Source organism: Grus americana, chromosome 5 (assembly GCF_028858705.1).
Source record: "Grus americana isolate bGruAme1 chromosome 5, bGruAme1.mat, whole genome shotgun sequence".
Classification (NCBI taxonomy): Eukaryota; Metazoa; Chordata; class Aves; order Gruiformes; family Gruidae; genus Grus; species Grus americana.
In genome coordinates this window covers 45,819,844-45,840,528 of record NC_072856.1, presented here as the reverse complement: position 1 = coordinate 45,840,528, position 20,685 = coordinate 45,819,844, and the positions used below count along the sequence as shown (strand labels likewise).

At 46.2% G+C, this 20,685-nt stretch overlaps 1 protein-coding gene across 3 annotated transcripts in view; it reads right to left on the bottom strand.

Moving 5' to 3' along the window:
* The window catches only part of ESRRB (estrogen related receptor beta), a 134,631-nt gene that overhangs the window by 22,562 nt on the left and 91,384 nt on the right, over positions 1-20,685 (bottom strand). For 2 of the 3 annotated variants that reach the window (XM_054827012.1, XM_054827011.1), the window contains exon 3: positions 9,871-9,987. The exons of the other annotated variant lie outside the window; for it this stretch is intronic. In XM_054827012.1, coding sequence (XP_054682987.1) covers positions 9,871-9,987 — 117 coding nt within the window. The remainder of the gene's footprint in view (positions 1-9,870; positions 9,988-20,685) is intronic. 3 annotated transcript variants of the gene reach the window in all.

Sequence of the window (20,685 nt, the reverse complement as noted above, 5' to 3'; positions counted from 1 at the left end):
GGTACAATATGTGTCTAGACCAAGAAGGACACAACCAAAGGGAACAGAGGGCAAGTGCTGGCCAGGGAGGAATGCCTGTGGGGCTGCTTTTGCTGAGCTTCCCCGATACACCAGCCAGGTCCTGTGCCCGCTGCCCACCTAATCCTTGAGCTGCAGTTTCTGCATCAATGCAGCCTGCTTGCTCTCCCAGTGTCTGAGCTGGGGTTGTGCTCTGCAGCTAACAGAGATGCCCCTGTCCCCAGGAGCTGCAGTGTGAAGTACATGGATTGGCACTGCCCAAGGAAGTTGGAAGGCATAGGCTAAGAGCGGAGAAGAAAGGGAGAAGGGTTATGCCCAAGATGTCTCCTACAGAACTTCCCTCTCCCTTTTTATTCTGAACTTCAGGAGAAACAACAGGATGTGGTGATGGGATGAGTGAGCCAGGAGGAGGCCTATCAATGAAACAGACAGCATTGATGACCATAAAAGTTAGGCTTGCCAGGATGGGGAAAGAAACAGACTACAGGGAAAGGCACCTCTGCCCAGTGAGAGTGGAGAGGCTGCAACTTGACTAGGTTCTCTTTTGTTACTCTGAGATTCCAGGTAGTTTAGCTCAGAGCTAAATCACCAAAGGGAGTGTTTGTTGCATAGAGGAACTGAAGCCTTGAATGTGATTTGACTCACCTTACTTCAGACTTTGATAGCTCCCTTCTGTGCATCTGGGCTCCCTTGATAGGCAACAGAGAGAAGCAGGCACCTCCACATTCATCTCACCAGTCAGACACTTACCTGAGGAGTGATGACAGATACCTCTCTTCATTGACTACCCAGGGAACCCCTGCAGAGTCAAACCAATGCTTTCTCTAGTCCAGTTTTCTGTCTCAGCCTCTTTAGGTAGAGCATATGAGCCTTTTGGAACAGGTAGAGCAACATAAGCATGGACCAAGAACCAAATTTTCAGATACGTGACACAACGAAGAGGCCCCCACCACTGCAGGGAGGGCCTACAGGCCTGCTTGTGACAGAGATCCACAGAGATAAGGGACTTAGACCCACCAACACAGTGTGCTGCTGCTTTGGCCAGCCTCTTAGGGCAACTCTGCTTGGGCCTTGCAGCCTTGAAGTCTCTCCTGAAGTCCTCACCTCAGCAGTGGCTTTTCCAACACTAAGAACTAGTGTACACTTATTATTTCTTAAATTAGAACAGCTGTGCCAGGCAATTCTGAATAAAGACCCCCTCAGGATACCCTGCAGCCCAAGGGCTGGCACAGTCTCTGAAGGTGAGTCAGGGGAAGGGATTGAGAAGCTTGGCAGAGCTGAGTTACTGGTGAACACAGGTCACCAGCAGCTGTGAAAATGTTGATGCACATGCCTTAAATTACTGTAGAGCACTGGGACATACATTCAGTCCCACCTCACTCTTGCTCACCTCAGGAGATCTTACCTACTATGTTGTCAGAACTGCCTAAAAGCTTGTAGCAAAATGGTTGGGGTCTAAACATCCCTGGATGGTTGCAGCTTTTATCAGCTGCTTCTTTTCTGTACGTGTTATAAGAACACTAAGCACAATTTCTGGTGACAGAATGCAAAAAGTATTTATCATAAACCTGTGTAGAGGTGATGGCTCTCTGAATCCATACAGATGTACATTGATGGAGCCTGGACTTCATGTTTGATAGAATGGAGATTTAGTTAGGCATGGCAAGAGCCTAGGCAGATTAATAATTCAAAACGAATTGGAGGAACCAAACTAAACAGAACCATAATCCATTGGATATGGCAGAAAGTGTGGGGAGGGTCCTGGATGCACCAGTCTTAACAGCCAGAAAACAGATACCAAGTGCCATCAGCCCAATATGCACTTTGTGGGCAGCCCGTCTGCTGGAAGCCTCCCCTTTGGAGAATTACCGTCGCCCTGCCAAAGGCAGCACAAGCACAGTGTCACACCATCACCCAGCCCAGCTCCAGCCACATCGCAAATGCTCAATTAATGCCTTGGAAAATAGTTGGGTGTGGATGATATAGACATCAAGATGCCACTCACTGCACCTGGAGATCCTGTTTCAAAGGACAGGGGGTTGCCTGTCTGTTTTTAAACACAGAGGTATTTTAGAGAAAGAAAAATCATTTTTCATTCTCTTTTTTCATTTGGATGCCTCCAATAGTGATATTTCTGGCACCGGCTGGAGGCAGAATACTCTATAAATACAAAGCCATTAAATCGCATGCAGCAGCAACCTGATCAGGGCTGCCTTTTAATTTCCTGACATGAGCTGGCCACTAACCCAATTACCCAGAATCCCCAGAGGAGCCCTCATCCTTCCCAGGAAGCACAAAGCAAGAACCCAAGCATATTGCAGGGACGTCAGCTGAGCTTTCACTGAAATCAAATATCTCTTTGAGAACACATGGTCTGGAAGCAGGGATGGGGCAGGAGGGAGATGGGAGAGGTTGCTGGAAACACTTTGCTCCATTGAGAGATTCTTTCACTTGAAAACAGAAATGAAACACCCTCCATTTGGTTATGTTGCTGAAAAGGAGCTCTGCTGTTGATTCAGTTATCTGGATTTTAGTGAAGGATGAAGGCAAAGTTACTAAGTAGAAGTAGTTTGAGTGGATTGGAATCCCTTGTTTAGATACTAGATGACTGCACTTGGTTTATAACATCACAGAGCCAGGCTTGCCCAGGGTGACAGATTTGGTTTTTTGGGAAACATTTACAACATCAGCCACTGGCTGCAGCTGGTAAGGGAACAGCAGAGTCAGGAGTAAACACTAGGAAAGTTCCACCGGCTCAGGGTTTCCTAATCAGCCAAGGTCTTGAACAGGAGTAGCATGGATTTAAGAGATATCCACTTCTGAAATCTGGAGATTCCAGGCTCCACCATCACTGAAATGGGGACCACCTCCAGATGCAGACACTTAGGCAGCACAAGGGTTATCAGGTTGTTGCAACTTCCTGGGAGGCAGGGTATTCCCAAAGACACTGGGGACAGGAGGGAAAGGGGAACAATTAAGAGGAAGATGAGCTGAATGAACTCTGTGGCTCTCTTCTGTTTACTTCTCATTCATATTTCACTACCAGGCCCTGCAGTGTCAGTATCCACACATTCCAGCAATTACTACATCACAAATTACATTAGACAGATAGGAGTCCAAGAGCTGGGGGACTTGTAATGAAGAATTTGGGTGCCCTGTTGAATTTTAACATGTTCTCTAGCATTTCTTACGGAAATGCATTAGGAGCAAAGGAGCAAAGCCTGGGAATGGAATGGTTGTAGCTGGGATTACCACACCACAGCAGATACACTTCTGGGAAGAAACAGTCATGTACATGACTTTTTTTTATGCCTTTCCTGGATAATTGCCTAACTTATCAGCGTTAAAGAGCTTCCCTTTTCTGCATCCAGATCAAGAATACATTCCTTCCTTCCTTGCATTTGTAGACTTCACCCTCACCACACAAGAAACAGCTGCTGGGTGACTCCTGAGAGCCAGGAGGCTAGGCCAGGGGACAAACTTGCCTTCACAGGCATTCAGAGTGGGGCAAAGCACATCGTACAGGGCAGGTTTCCTGTCCTGGGAATTCCCGCTCCTGCTTTTATCACAAGAAATGCACATAGATCTGGGGGACTCCAGAAATATTTTCTACTTTCTGAAATAAGGTGTGCCTGGTCTACCACAAGACATATCCCCAGGGCCCTTTCAGTCTTTGCTCTCTCTCTCGGAAGCCAACCAGCAATGTCTGCAAGAAACCACGCAGAAGCCACTCATACATCTCAGAAAGTTACTCTTAGGCCTCAGTCATGAGCAGGACTCTGAGGTGACAAGTCTCAGCACTGGCAGGGAGCAGAAGACAACCAATCTTCAGCAACATAATAAACATTATTCCTGTTAACAAGAAAAACAAGACTCCCAAGGCCGGTGGAATAATGGATGACATCTCAATGCCTGGATGATATTTTTTTTAGGCAGTTATTTTCTTTGCTGTTTGGTTTGTTACTGTCTGATGTGACACATGATTGCACACTCACGCACTTCATGAAAGCGTTAGTGACCCAGCTTTGCTTCCTTTTCAGAACTGTTTATGCTCCATCTGGGTCTCTGCAGATCTGCCAGTACAGAACAGGGAAAAGAACAGAGAACAACACAGCTCTAGAAACAATACAAATGGGAATCTATAAAGAAAGCAGGGCTTCCACAACAGTAAAGGAGCAAATGCCCAGACAACAGGCAGTCTGCACTGTTTGGTATGGTATGGTGTGGTATGTCCAGTATTGCTTCTCCTCTGCTTGCCTGTCATTTCCACCCAAAGATGAGTTCTGTAATGAGAGGCCTTGATGTCCTATCGCACCTCACCTGTTATCCTGATCCCTCTGCCCATGATCTCAGAACATTTCCCTTTCATGAACTGACTGTACTGCATTTCCATGGCAAGGTTTTAGTAGCAGGGGGCTGCAGGAGTGGCTTCTCTGAGAAGACACCAGAAGCTGCCCCCATGGCAGACAGAGCCAGCTCCAGATGGCTCCAAAATGGACCCACCACTGGCCAAAGCTGAGCCCATCAGCAATGCTGGTGGTGACTCTGTGATAACATATTTAAGAAAAGGTAAAAAACACTGCCTAGCAGCTATGAGAGAGGAGTGAGAAAATGCAAGAGAAAACAGCCCGTCAGATAAGAAGGTCAGAGGAGAAGGACGGAAGGAGGTGCTCCAGGTGCCATAGCAGAGATTCCCCTGCAGCCTGTGGAGAAGACCATGGTGAAGCAAGTTTTTCCCCTGCAGCCCATGGAGGCCCACAGTAGTGCAGATATCCACCCTGCAGCCCATGGAGGACCCCACACTGGAGCAGGAGAACATGTCCTGAAGGAAGCTGCAGCTTGTGGAGAGTCCATGCCAGAGCAGGTTTTCTCGTAGAAGCTGCAGCCCATGGAGAGATGCCCATGCCGGAGCAGGTTTTCTGGCATGAAATGTGGCCTGTGAGGGACCCACACTAGAGCAGTTTGTTCCAGAAGGACTGTACCCCATGGAAAGGACCCATGCTGGAGCAGATCTTGAAGAACTGCAGTCTATGGGAAGGACTCATGTTGGAGAAGTTCATGAAGGACTGTATCCTGTGAAAGGGACCCCATGCTGGAGCAGGGGAACAGTATGAGGAGGAAAGAGCAGCAGAGACAAAGTATTATGAACTGACCACAGACTCCCAGTCCCTATCCACCTGTGCTGCTCAGAGGAAGAGGAGGTAGACTTCATGAGTGAGTTGAGCCTGAAGTGGGAAAAAAGTGTTTTGAGTTTTGTTTTTATTTCTCAATATCTTACTCTCTTATTAACTGGCAATAAATGAAATCAATTTTCCCCAAGTGGAGTTTTGCCCATGACAGTAATTGCTAAGTGATCTCTCTGTCGTTATCTCGACCCATGAGCTTTTTCATCATATTTTCTCCCCCTGTCCTGCTGAAGAGGGGGAGTGAGAGAGAAACTTGGTGGGCACCTGGTGGCTGGCCAAGGTCAACCCACCACACTGACACACAGAGAAGGACTGACATCACTGTCCTCATCATGGGGTCACTCTGCAAGGTGACAAACAGGACTGAGACTTCAGAGAGGCAGCAGAGGTGTGGAGGGCAAGGCTGTGAGGTCATGTTTAACCAGCCAATGTCCAAAATCAAACCGCTGAGCCCACTTCCACAAGCCATGTGTCATCTGAAATTACATCTACCTCTCACAGACAAACAAATTTCTGTAGAACAGAAAGGCCATGGGTGGCTAGAGCGTGAATGGCAAGGGTATATTCTCCCCCAAACTGACAAGGTATATTGAGGTTTTAAAAAAGACCTGCCAAACCGCTGAAATTTCTCGATCCATCATTCTAGAGGGCCAGAGAGATCTAGATATACTTTGTAGAGCCCAGAGTTAGAGAGCTACACTTTGGTCTTTGTGGGCACAAAACAGACAGTGCCAGGAGCAAAAGGCAGTTGGGTAGCCAAAGACAGGGATGCCCAGCTCTGAACAATGCCTCTCCTCTGCAAGTTGCAGGGCACGCTTTCCTTCACTGGCCATCCCCACAGGCCAGACATGTATGTAGATATCATCTTCTCCATTTGGGGTCAGCAGTATCACAGGTTGCTCAGGTTTCCCTGATTTTTTGCAGAGCAGGCAGGCATGCACTTCTACTGGACAAAGCTGTGAAGATGCCCCATCTCCCGCTGTCTGCAGGCTGGTGCTTCAGCAAAGCTAAAAGCAGCAGAACGCAGGTTTTCTGGGGATGGTGCCTCTCCATAGGGGCACTGGGACTGGAGTTTGCTGGAATCCTGGACTCCACATTCAGCAGCTTCCTATCTGAGCCTGCTAGTGAGGGGCTAATTAATGCTCTCTGGGGGCACACTCCAGATGGAAGGGGAAAGTGAGAGACAGGCAGGCAGACAGGCCAACACTTTAGACATCTGAGCCAGTTGGGCTCCGTGAGCAGAGCTTTCTGCCTGCCACTTTCCCTAGTGAGTCTCCCCTGCCATGCAGCGTCACGCCAGGAGAACCTGAGACAGCAAAGCTCTGGTGTCCGTGCAGTTCCCTTGTTGCAATGTATTGATCAGAGATCTCTTAAAGAAAGTGGCCTGGATATCTGAGACACCTATTGATTGCTCCACTGGCTCTCTTCCTGCCCTATCCTCATTCACTGGGCATTGCTTGAATAACCTGCACTTCTGTGTTAGCGGCAGTCTCCCCAGATCTTAAAGGGCTACATTCACAGCTGTTCACCTAGCTGCAGCCCACATAGGGAGGAAAGAAGATACCTGGTGACCATCATATGCACTCCCCAAGGGGAGGGCCTAAGTCTCCCATGCAGCATCAAGCTGAGCATTTCAAGCGTAAGGCAGAAGCTTGAAGTCATGGTTACCTGGTTTTGCCATCTTTGAATACTGGGGCCTTCTGCCTGAAGAACAGGCTCTCGCCACATGCCCAGTGGGCAGAAGGTGGTATGTACATCATGTATGATGACAATAATGAGGAAAATCTTTCCTCCTTTAATGAGAAGTATCTTAATTAGGTACTAACAGAATACGATATTATTATTCTTCAGCGGAAGGACAGTTTCTTTACCCAAAAATATCCCCACTAAGTTACTAGCCCAGTGCCAAGGACATCAAGGAGAAATCTGTCAAGAGAACTGGTTTCTAGATCTTGCCTTTAACCACAGAACCATTTTTCTCCAAACTCCTGGTAATCAAGCAGGAGAAAGGACCTGGCTTAGCGACCTTCTGCCATGGATGAACCCAAGGAAGAAGAGAGAGGTACACCGAGGGAAAGCAGGAAGGGAACTATTGAAAGGAAAAAAATCATAGCTCAAGTATCAAACAACATCTTGTCCTAATGAGTGCTTGGAGACTGCAAACAGGCTCTCTGGGGAAACCAAGACATCAGGGATTTTTAGAAACAGTTAAACTACTAGAAATGTACAGCTGGGAACACTCCTGCCCTGGCAGAGAAAAGGGATGGATGAGCTAATAGGATGACAGATCGGAGATGGAAGAGACCAATGAACCTTCTCTAATCCAAAATCCCTTGTCAATTCTGCATTTTTGAGCAAGTCAAACAATTATGGATTTGTTCTTTCCAGAAACTCCTGGCTCTGTGGAGACCAAAGACCGTAAAACCATTTTTCTCCCTTTTTGGATTTTGCTTTTAAAGATGTGTATTGATTGAATTCTGTATACTAATACTTTGTGCTTCCACCAGGCTTCACATAAAGTTAACTAATCGGTCCTCACAACCCTTTTGCAAAGCAAAGCAGTATGACCCTTATTTCTCAGCTTGGGAAACTGAGCAAAAGAAAGAGAAAAAAAAGATGCCTGCCCAACATCACTTGACCACTCTGTGTTAGGACACAGGAGTCCTACTTGCAGATTGCTAATGTAGTCTCCTCGGCTCCTCTTGATAATGTCATGTGTTCTTGCATCCCATTACTATCAATAAATCTTTATACTGTATATTCCACAGCTCTAAATATTATGGGCAGGATCACAGATACACTAACATCAACAGCAAACCACCCTTCCCCAGTGGCTTTAATGATACCAAATCAATCCCTATATGAATAACTAAATACACTTCAGCACAAAAGCAGCCTTAGTGTCAAATTTCAGTTTGCCATGAGTAGTATCCCATGGGGTTCAGGAGTTCAGGCACGGCATTCTGTGAGTGAACCTATATTGCTTTCCAGCCTAACTCTGGTCTGGAAGGAGTTAACTGTTTTCACACAATTTGGAGGCTAAGCCACAAAATCCTTCACAGGGCTGTGCTCTGGACTGCATCACACTCCCAGAATTGGAAGTAGAGGATGCCCTGGCCAGACAGTCAGACACACCAGCGCTGGCTCCTGTGATGCTGCTCCCCCAGCTGCCAGCTCCAAGAGGCTCAACTGCTTGGATGCAGGGCAGCAGACACAGGCAGCCAGCAAGCCTGGACCCATGCTGCTGCTCTGCAGAGTGACTAGAGCCACATCAGGCTTTTAAGATTGTTTTATGGGATTCGTATGAGCAGGCTAGAGCGCATTACCAATCTGTGCTCCCACTAAAGCCAATGTCACTAGTGTGGATTGTTGTGTGGGTAAGGGGATATATCCCCTCCCCAGACTACCACACGCAGAGAAGCAGGTTTCTAGTGGTCCCTCTCTAGCTCCAAAAGTAGGCACCTCCCTCCCAACAGCGGATCAAGATCCTCCGAGTCTATCACCTCTACACCTAGGTCAGGGAGGGCCAGACTACACAACTTTGTATCTCCTTCCCTTGGTAACTGGTGTGCTCTAGCTGGAAGATATTTAACCACAGAAACTACACATCATCAAAGAACAGAACAGGGTGTAACATCTAATCTACATTCTCAACAACACTGGTTGCCATCAACTTGCCTCTCAAGAAATGAGAGCGCCCTAGTGCAAAGCAATACACGCTCAAGTGACAGTGTACAATTCATCCCCAGCTGCTATGATGGTATGACCTGGAAGCAAGCTGCGTGCTGGCATCTTGGCTCCCACATACAGAACTTGTGCAGACCACAGCCAGCTGCTGTTCCTTGTGGTTAAACCGAGGGGACCATGGTCTGCCAGGTACAGCAATGCAACCCTTCTCCTTCCTTCCCCCTCCTCCTCTCCCCCCTCCTCCCCTCACTGCCTCTCCCAGAGGGACCCAAGGGAAACAAAGCTTTAAAGTCAATCTGTAAGAATGTGTTTAATTGCCACTGAATTCCCTGTGGTTCACCTTGAATGGACAAGGATTGGGGAGGGGGTGGGGGGAGGAAAAGCAGCACAAGAGAGAAGCTGAACACTGCTCAGAGAGCACAGAACAGATCAATAGGCTGAGCACAACACAGGTTGAGCATGCAGGGCAGGAGACCCACAGCTCCCAGACAAACCTGTGCTACCCACCATCTTCATAAAGTCTCCTGAGTGGAAATACAGGCAGACCTTCGTTACACACCCTGCCATAGCTCTGCATTAACTCCATCCTTCCCTTACCCAGCTCAACCAACCCAGTCATGATCACGCAAAAGCCTCTCCTCCCCTGCAAAATGACCTGAGGGGCAAGAAGAGGAACATTCTCCAGCCTGGGGTTCCTTTGGGAAACGAAACAGTCTGGTCTAGCCAGTTTCCAGTTATCTGTCAAATCTGCAAGTGCTAGAAGTAACATTCTAGCATGAGGGTGCTGACTAGCACCACTCTGCTCTCTGGACTGCCCTCTTGGTCACTGCCCATCCTGACTCTTTTACAAAGCCTGTAAAAAGATACATTTGGAAAGCCAGAGAGGGCAAGCATGTAGTTAGCCTAGGAGACCCTGCAAGGCCTGGAGTCCCAGGTGCTGTTGGGACAGAGAACAATTCTCAGTCTGACTCTGTCTTACCTTCTTTTAGCATCCCCACTTTGAGGCATTTCATGAAGCGACAGGCCTGACAGGACTTGCGCCTCCGTTTCGTGATCTCACATTCATTGGTGGCCGGGCAGCTGTATTCAATATTCCCTGCAATCAAACACAGAGATGGTCACCCAGGAACCACATTCTCCCCACTGATCCAGGGACAGGCTGTAGTGCCCAGATATTCCCACCACCATCAGTCTGTATATGCTGTATGTTTGCTTGCTCATTTACACACACACATACTCTGAGACCACAGCTGGCTGATGATGGCTTTTAGAGACCCCAGCGCTGCTTACTAGAACACATGTCAGAAAAAAGCAATACTGCTCTAAGTATTGGGAGAAACCTGTCCATCCAAGGGGCTGACTGCAATGCTGGGCTTTCAGGCACAATGTGTCCTCCAGGCACGTCATCATCCTTGTGCTGCATCCCTCATAACCTGGCCTGTTCCCTGAAGTCCAGGACTGAGAGTGGGAGCAGTTCAGACATTAGCAGCATTCCCCTTGCTGCCAAGTCTTGCTCCATGTCTGTGGAATGAATGTCACCTATCCTGTCTTGCCTTGCTTGGTGGACCAGGGAGCTCAGAGATGACACTTCCTCCTTTGCTTCCTCCTGCCAGCTGGCTACTACAGGTAGCAGGGAAGCAGTAGGTCTGGATTGAGAAAGATGGGTAAGATGTCCTGTAAAATGAACACAGGCTCTCTATGCAAATCATTCCAGTTTTATTAGTTCATGTGCACCTGCCTCTCATCCCTCTGCCCAGAGCATCAGTATTTCTTTCCTCGATCCCTTTCATTTATGATCACTTCAGAACACCTCACAACACCACCTCCAAGACAAAACAGGGAAAGAAGCATCCCAAATTTATTTCTGGTCACATTGTATTTTATCGTAAGCGAAGAATGTAATGAAACATGGATGCGAGAGTCTGGTATGAGGATGTAAGTGGAATTATGCTGGATCACACTGTAATGCAACAATTATTCATTTCCAGAAGACAACAGATAGAAACGGCTGCCTCCATCCTGCCATTCACTTTGGAAGTGATGTTTCTGAAGAGGGCTATTCAATGTTTGCTGTGGAGCAGAACTGGAAATCTAACCTTGACAGTGATGCATTGACAATGACAATACATTTAAGGCAGTCTAGCTACTGGGTAAATGAGGCAGCTCTGAAAAGGATTTCTAAGCTCTACAGTCAGTTCAAAAGAATGGAAAAGTTGGTTTGGTGGTTTAGAGCAGGAAATTGAGATTCAAGAGTTCAATCAGATCTGTAGGGAGGAGTGTAGGTAAGAACTGAGAGAACAAACAGTATGGACTTCGTATACCATCATATTAGAAGTAGAGCTTACTAGAGCTCTAGAGTAGAGCTTAGTAGCACTGGGACAGGACTTGATTTTTGTTCAGACTTCTGCAATGGATTTCTATGTTCTTGTGCAAGACCCTTCCTTCCTCTAAATAAAGACCAACAATCCGATACATACCAATCTCTCGGGGTGGTGAGTGGACGATAACTAAGCAGTTGGAAAGCCCACTGGGAATTTGAGTGGAAAGGCAGAGCACAGATTCAAAAGGAAATTGATTTATCTCACTATGCTTGGCCCATGCTGGGTGAAACCCCTGGAGCACCCAATCCCCAAAGCCTAAATGTGATCTGCTTGCTAGTTATAAACCTTCTACTTCTTGCCTCTTGTTTTGTCACAAGACTTGCAACTTGCACCTAAGCCCCAGCCCAGCCACACCATTCCTCACCATTGCTCATCTTCCCTGAAAATGCAGTTTGTCAGCAGGAGCAGAGCGTGCTGCACAAGTTGCTTCCATTCAGACTGTATTTCGTCATTGCACAGCACCTGAATTTCAATAGCCAGCAATGTATCAAGGTTCTCAGAGAGCTGGAAATTGAGATTCAGGCTTGATCTCAAGGTAATAAACAAACTCCTGCTCTAGACACAGAGCTCCAGCACATTATAGACCCATGAGTACAGAGGCCCTGACCTCATGATCAGATACTTACTGTGCCCCACAGAAGAAGGAACAGAGCAGGAACAAACCTGGAATAAAACTCTAACACAGTCTCACTTTCATAGAATCACAGAATCGTTTTGGTTGGAAAAGACCTTTAAAATCATCAAGCCCAACTGTTAACCTAACACTACCAAGTCCAGCCACTAAACTATATCCCTAAGTACCACATCTACATGTCTTTTAAATACCTCCAGGGATGGCAACGCAACCACTTCCCTGGGAAGCCTGTTCCAACAATAGATAACCCTTTTGGTGAAGAAATTTTTCCTAATATCCAATCTAAACCTCCCCTGGCACAACCTGAGGCCGTTTCCTCTCGTTCTATCGCTTGTTACTTGGGAGAAGAGACCAACACCCACCTTGCTACAACTTCCTTTCAGGTAGTTGGAGAGAGTGGTAAGGTCTCCCCTCAGCCTCCTTTTCTCCAGGCTAAACAACCCCAGTTCCCTCAAGTGGCTGGACTTGGCCATGCTAGGTTGGTGGTTGGGCTCCCTTTGGAAGGTTTTGCCTTAGTTTCAGTGGCCACCTTTCTCACCAAAGCCAGGACCAGAGTTCTGGAGAGATGTAAGATTTTGTATTTTGTGGTCAAGGCCAAAAATTTGTCCCCTAACACAGAGACACTACACCAAGGGCACTGAGCCCTTATAGCAGCGGGAGGCAGTGACAGCCCTCATCTGGCAGCAAAAGGACTGTCCCTCTACACTGTGTCAGGCACATCCCCCAGCTTTCCTGTCCCTCCAGCCCATGAATGCCTTGACAAGCAAAGTTCTGGAAATGGTCTACAAAACCTACGCCACAACTAAATGTGATAGTACTGGTACTGGTTACCATATACACACTGTATGTACAGCTTGAATAAGCAGTTCTCAAAGGCACTTCTTTACTGGGATCATGACTGTTAAAGGAGCAGAGCCAGAGGAGGGTGGGCACTGGGCAAGTTCCCCTTCCTGGACAGCAAAGCAGTGGTCACCATGTACTGCAGCAGCCATGTGGTTTGCTGGTAAGCACAGGTGAAAAAATACACCCAGCGCTGGTGGGACATCCTGTCCAGCATGCCTCATTGCCTTGACATTGAACACAGGCTCATGTGCTCCTTCCACACACTATGACCAGTCTAAAGGAAGAAAGGCCCAGCAACTGTGCCTTACAGTCATCTCTACAGGCACAAATGCTAGAGGAGAGGCTCACTGTACCCTCTTCACACAAAACAATGCTGCCAAAGTAAATGGAGTTTTATATCAGGCCCCAAAATATGCTCTGTGCTGCATGGATTGAGAGCTACAGCTGGAGGCAATACCTGCCATTACTGCAAGAAGCAGGGACATCACCAGGGAAGGCACAATCAGCATTACCCAAGCAGAACTCGTTCAAGAAAAACTATCGCCTCCAAAACTTTAACAAAGTTCTCTGACTTTTTTTTTTGTATGTGTCTCAATTTCTTTTATGGGTCCTGGGGCTGGCTGCCAGCACAGTGAGCTGCTCACAGCTCCCTGTAATTTCTGTAAGTGCCCTGTGATAAAGTGATGAGATTAACTCATCGAAATTCCAGCAGCCTCCCAGTGGCTGGCGGTCACACCACCAGCCTGGCTGACAGCACAAGGGGCTCAGAGAGAGCTTCCCCTTCACTGCAGCAGCTGGGGGTGCTGCAAGGCCCTGCAGAAGAGCAGCAGCACACAAGGGTGCACATGGACAAGTCTGTATGCAAGGTATAAAATTTGAGTCAAGTCTCTGTGTGACGTGATTGTGTGAACCAGAAGGACAGGGCAGAAAATGGGATCATCTAATATACAAGGCCTTGCTTTGAACTGTTGCTTATTAGAAGAGATTTCCTTGACTTAGAAAATATTTACATTTGATCTGAAAAAAACTGCTAGCACCTCACCGATGCCATGGAGCAGATTTACCTTAAAAAATGGCTTCAAAAAATCAAGTGGTGGGTGACCAGATCAGAGTTTGGATTTGTTCTAAGCCTTCATATGTAGCCCTGGAGGGAAAATCACTCCCTCTCTGTGTCCTAGTTTGCTCATCTGCAAAATGAAACAAGCACCAAACCTTCCTTCTGGGGAGATCGTGAGTCTTGATTCATTAAGGTCTAACTGCATTTTAAAGCCTTTAGATGAGAGATCTTAAGAAACAGCCAAGGATTATTAAAGTGATAGATCATGTTTTTTATGCTGGAGAGCTGCAAAATTACCCTATTTTCTGTAAAATTAGACTTTTGACTGTGAAACAGTTTGGAACATAATTTCCAGTGCACACATAACAGGACCACCTGAAAACTGCACACCAGAGCCTGGTCATTCAAGAGACCCCATAGTCACCATACCTCTCTGGAAGGAGAGGCACTGGGAAGAGGACAATGCCTCCCTGAGCTTGGGGAGCAGTAAAGTCCCACTCAGCTCCTGCTTAAGTCATGGACACGGCTCCTCAGAGGAGTTGAGCTCAGAATTAGTACAGCACTGAGAGCACAAACTGCTCCCCGCTTACTGATCCTGCCTTTCTATAAAGCCCTTCTACAAGGAAACTCAGGTAAGCTCAGATAGAAGTAGTCAAGAAAGTATTTCAAGCTAAAACATTTTCAGGTTCTGTTTTCTGAAGAAACCTCCCCACCTCTTCTCTTTTTCTGGCGGCTGCTTCATTGTTTTTCACCACTCTTTCCCTCTCCTCTCCCTTCCTTGCATACTCTGTCCAGCTCAGCACTGCTACACACAGAAACTCTCATCTCTTTCTTTGAGTGACTCAAACAGAGGGCCAGATGACTGCAGCTTTTCCTGAATTTCAGGGGAAAACCCAGATTCAGACATATCTGCTATCAAGTTCCAAATTCCATTCATTCAAGTCATGTCTTTCAACCTAGTGATTTGACACAGCATGCTGCAGTTGTGACCAACAGTGTGTGGTGCCACTCTCTGCCGGTTCCCTGGGGCCAGAGGGCTGAGAGCAGGAATTCCCAGGGAAATTCATCTCATAGGCACCTCAGCTCATGCATTTATTCCCTTTTATCCCAATTTTTGTAACAATTGTTACACTGCCCCCATGGTGGGTTTTTTTGTTTGTTTGTTATTTTGGTTTTGGTTTGTTTGTTTGTTTTACAAGAACTGCTTGCAAAATACCGTAGCCTTAGGAAGGTCCCATCAGGCAGGCAGTATAATGCCTGCATGGTACAGCTATTCTGCACAACTGGGACAGTCTGCAGGAGAAAGCAACATGGCTTTTCAATAAGCCAGTAGCTCTGATGACACTTTCATTTCAGTACCCACAGGCTTTTGTCCTGAATCCTTTTTATCTCTGATTCCAAAGGTAAACACATCATTAGGGTGTCTCAGTGAAAAGGGACATGAAAATTTTTGTAAAAAGGCCCTTGGTGAGTACAGTGCCAGACCAGCAGTTCCTCTGCCCTCAGCAGGCACCAGTCTGACCTCCTGCACCAGGACGGGGAACACTGGTAATATGCATGGAGTGGATTCTCTATTACTTTCCACTTAAATTAGCCCTTCTAACTGAGGCATCATAGCCTGAGTCCTGGTGCGAGGAGCGGTACTTTGTGAAAAACAGAAGAAAATCTCTCCGTGAGATTTTTTTACCTCCATGTGAGGTAAGAGGGGTTATTTTTTAAGCCATAGTTTTCAAAGAAAGGGATTCAAATATTGAACCTGTAAATAAGTATTTAGGCACTTCAATAAGTGACCTGATTTTCAGCAGGACTGTCCTATGCTACCAGGGACATGTCCCTGATCTAGGTGCCTGAGTATATACAAGCACCAGTGGAGGCTCTTATTTTTGGAAAGAAAAAAAGAAAAAACAAACCAACCAACTCCCCCCCTCCAAACACCCCCAAAACCAAAACCAAAAACCTTGTACATGTTTTTATCACTTGCAAGACAATGAGACTTTGGAAAAGCAGGTGAGATAAGCCCTAGTGCTTGGATTAAACAAAATTTTACTTCATGTGGCTTATACAAAAAGAAAAACAGAAATGTGAGGACCAAAGCTTCAGGACTCTTGGTACTATGAGAGGAAAAGGAGGCAGCTATAGGTGTAACACCAGCACTGTGGCACAGTGGGGTGCACACGTGGCTTATCCTCCACGAAAGAACCTCACTCAAATCAGCCTCCTGCTTGCACGAGGACACAGGAAATGGGCCCTGGGGCTACCTACCGGCACCAAGCTTGTCTGTAGGGTTTCTGACACAGAAATACTTTACTGAAGTTCCACAGAAAATACCCTTCTGCACAGAATTCTCTGTACAGATGCACTGAGGCAAAAAAACCTCTATCAGACAGAGTTGTGTTGCACTGGAGATGGTTTTCTGAATCCAAGTGCTAGAGCTGTGAATAGTAAGCAGCATCAGGCACTAGATCCAAGGAATACTGCACTTTCCCTGGTTATGCTTCAAAAGATTTTGGAAACCTCAGAACATCTCCTGGTTTTTGGCTGTGAACTCCCACCTGAGAAGTAGCAGCCACCTTTCTGAGAAGGACAGAAGGATAGGAGACTGCCTGGCTGCTGTGGCCGCTACTGTAGGGACACAAAACCTCCTTTCTGCATCTCACAGGCCCTTTGCTGATCCTGTGGATGGCAATGCTTTTCTGCTCAGGAAAATGAGCAAACTCTCTCAACTGCTCCGCCCTTCCCAGGAGCCACTCTAACCACTGTAATGACAACCGGGAAGCCCTAGAAGACTATGGATTTTGTTACAAGCCTGTTATAAATCCCTACAAGTCTTCTCAGCTGCGTTATCCACATTTTAAGCCCCTTATTGGTGTAAGGGCATCCCAGCACAGCAGTTGTATTGCTACCCTCACTGAGTTTGAATCTTGCCAAGACTCAAGCAGGGAATCCACAGATGCAGGCACTTTGTCTGATACCTAACCTGCCTATTCAGATGATGGTAAATGTGTCTCTTCTCTCTGATTCTCCAGTGACCAGTTCTCCCCAATATTACTCTTGTTGTATCACCTTATGGGTGTGAGTACCAAGCATACAATGAGATGATTCACAAAGATCAGAGAGGGAAATCTTAACTCAGATTCATTTTGCTGAGCTTTAAGCTTTTATTTTATATTAATGGGTCATTTTAGAAATAGCCTTAATTTTCACTATTTGAAGATGAAAAATAGATGAAGGGTAGTCATAGTCATGAATAAGTTGAATAATAAAGGGCTCATACGGTTACATAGCACTGTTATTAGTTAATATCCAGAATAGGCAAAACTACCTACCAGTTGTAACGACTGATGAACAAAAGATAATGCCAATATATTTGATTTATATATAATGTTCTATCTACTGAGCAAACTATTAAAAGAAGGAATAGAGTGGAGTTAGATTAAGAGTTCGTATCCTGTAAGAAATCCAGCATTTGCCTTTGTCCTAAATTTGGATGAAAGGATTAGTTAGGATTTCCATGGAATAGTAATTCAAAAAGTTTTAATTCAGAAACATCCAAAACACATTCTCTTTCATGTAACAGATCTGTTCCATTACATTCAACTAATATGAAAATCTTGGTTTCAAATCAGATCTCTCTTAAGCACCGCTGAAGCAGCACACTTCAACATGCTCAAAACTCAGATCCTCTCCTACTTCACTAGATTGCACTTTCCACAATATTCACAAAGTCAGGTGATGCCCATGGCACATGTTTTTATGGAGGACACTTGCATCATAGAAGTAAATGCAGATTGCTGCTAGAATATAATGGGGACCCAAAGCACAGTTCTCACAAAGCAATACAATGACAGAGAAATAGGATTAAAATTTTGTCAGATAGCCTAGCTGACCAAAAATGAAGTAAGTCAGTTCAGAATTTCTGACTCTTCCTTAAAACATGGGAATTCCAGCCCTGGGGTTCAAAATGACTTGTTCAGAGAGAAAGACCTGTAGCCCAGTTACGTGTGCTGTCATCTTGTCTGAGGTTTTCACCTTTCCATCTCAAGCATTGCCAGTGCTGCAAAGTTGAAATGACAGACAGGTTTCCAGGCCTTGATCCTTCCTTTGGGCCATGTAACACAAACGAGAGAGGTCACAGGTGTGACCCCACCATAACCTGTGGGACAGGTTAGGATGTGTTGGGTGATCCTAGCTTAGTTCAGCAAAACCAACCACTCCAATTTAGCTTGAAGGGAATCAATGGTTTGGATCTTCCTGACTTCATCAAAATTTTCCTTAGGGAAATCTGACTTGGTAAAAATTCTGCTTTTCTTTGGAAAAATCCTACTGATGGAAAACTCCCACATAGTAATAGTAGTGACCTCAGAGATAACCAGCCATGTCCATGCTGGCTTTCAGCATATCTTCTCCCTATCACTCTATCACTTGAAAAGCAACAGCCCTCATGCTGTCCAAGACAGCCTGGCCTCACCTGGCTAAGGGGGAAAGTGAGTTGCAGAGCTCTCAGGCTCAAAGAAGGTCTGCAGCTTGATGTTTGCTCTTCACACTGCTGTGGCAGCAGCAGGGGGAGCAGAAAGGCTATTGCAAGATCCTCCGGCCTCAAGACATGCAGGGTTTACATGAGCTAATGCAGCTGAAAAAAACACTAGGCAGACTGGGGTCATTTGTAGCAGGGGAGACACGACTTAGCATGAAGCTCTGCTTCATGATCAGGGGTATCTAGATAGGACTGCAGGAGTCTAATCATCCAGGACAGATTTAAAGCCATTTTATAGCAGCATGCACACCTATTACTTAATAAAGTTGCCAAATGTAGGGCCACCAGATTAAGTACTCTCATAATAGTCATTAGTCTTTCATCTTTCAATACTCAGGCAGAGAGAAGTGAAGTGGCTGGTCCAAGACCACAAAAGCCTGATGATGAATTTACCTACTGCATCTCCTGAGCACCTGGGAAATCCTGGGGTCATAGCTCCAGCTCTGTGATCAAACCATTGAGTCAACACCATTCCCAGATACCAGAATCACAGCAAGTCTTTTGATACTAGCAGGGAATGCAACTGTGTAACATACACATCTACATGCATTCTGCACACCCTATATTGATGTTAGGCAGCCTGGATGGATGTTTTCCCACTTCTTCAGTTAGATGCTTAACACATCTACTGAATGTAATAGAGTTGCAGAATGAACACCTTTTGGAAATGCTTTTGCCATTCACTCTCTCTTTTACGTGATACTTAAACTCTTTTCCCCTGCATACCCAGCGCTGTGCTTGGATATTGCATGCACTGCAGCAGAGCCCTGGGAACCGTGCATTTTCTTGACTCAACCAAACTCTGCAGCCCTATGTGCTGCCCACTCCCCTGGGCTCAGCCTTCAGCTCCATAGCTGAAATTGCTCACCCTCCGGCACAGCACACTCGACTCTCCCACTCTTGAGAATAAAAGCATTTTGGTACCTCAGTCGCCAGCCCAAGCTGATGACAGGGTGAGAGAAATCTCTGCTTATTCCTCTTCCCCATCTGTTACACATTAACAGGCAATCAATTAGGGAACCACAGGGAGAATATGATGGCTGTGCTGGGGAGAGGGGGTTGGAAGGAAGCACTCTTCCTTCTTGGGATTAAGTCAGCTAACATATCACCTAGGCTGACACAGGCTCTAGTTACTGCCACCCTGCATCATTTTCTTTTGATTTCCTCTGAAAACTCTTCAAAAGTTCCTAGGTCTTTTTCCTTCTCTCCAGGTTAGGCCTCTCTTCCACTCTGCCACAGAGATGCTCCAGTATCGCTCCCATGAGAGGTTAGTTTTTCAGTCTCTTCCTATATAAGGAGCCTCTAGGGCTTTGCGTCAGAGTACTACCCTGTCCCTCCTTTAGCACCTGAATGTGCCAAAAAGAAACACTGGGAATGGGTCCAAGTGCTGGAGGAGGACAGAGTCAGTGCTGACAGTGAGAAGTCCAAGTAAAAGTTCACATTCAGTCACAGGAGAGTTAGCAATGACAAATCACAGAAACTCTGTCAGGGAACAGGCCAATGGCCTAAAGATGGCCATGCTTTGCACACGGCATAATAAAAGAGTCAGTGGGGCAATACAGAGTGATTATTTCCACAGCTGAATAATAGTAAGGAGAGACATTGAGAATCTAATAAATTAAGTTAGAAATAGTGAATTCTGCAGAGACCTTGGCTGAACTGCACCCTGTACTGCTCCATCCACTCCAGAGTTGAACATCCCCAGTGACAGAGTGTAATCAGGCCCATTCAATGAACAAAAATAAAACAAGTGCCCTCCCCACACGTGCATTGCTTTCATATCACAGGAGACAAGGAAGTGTTGGTGTGGTGGATTGACCCCAACCAACAGCCAAGTATACACGCAGCTGCTTGCTCACTAGACATCTGTCCTCACCATGGCTGGGTAAAACCAATACACTTTCCACTGGAAGGTGAATGATCTTGTCCTTTTTCCAGCTAGAGAGTGTAAGAAATAAAGGGAGTATCTGCACATCCAGGCATGATTGCTCACATGGGGCCTGCTTGTGTAAGTACACCCAAACATCCATGGATATTGGAGCTTGCCTAGATGTACTCCCATTTTTGGCTATACTGCTGTACCTGTGTGCGTGCACATCTGCAGCATACCTTTGGCAGTCAGGACACAGCCATACACCTCATATGTGAATTGTACGTGCAGGAGCAATGCACTGCAATTCACCTACACATGCATGCACTGAGGTTTTCAAAATCACCTGAGGAACTTCTCATCCTTAGTAAGACTGACAAAAACTGGGAATCTCTATCTCCTTCAGTGCCTAAATTTTTTATCTTCAAAGAAGTTGCATCTTAATGAAAAGGGCTGGTGGAGCTAGAAAAGGAGG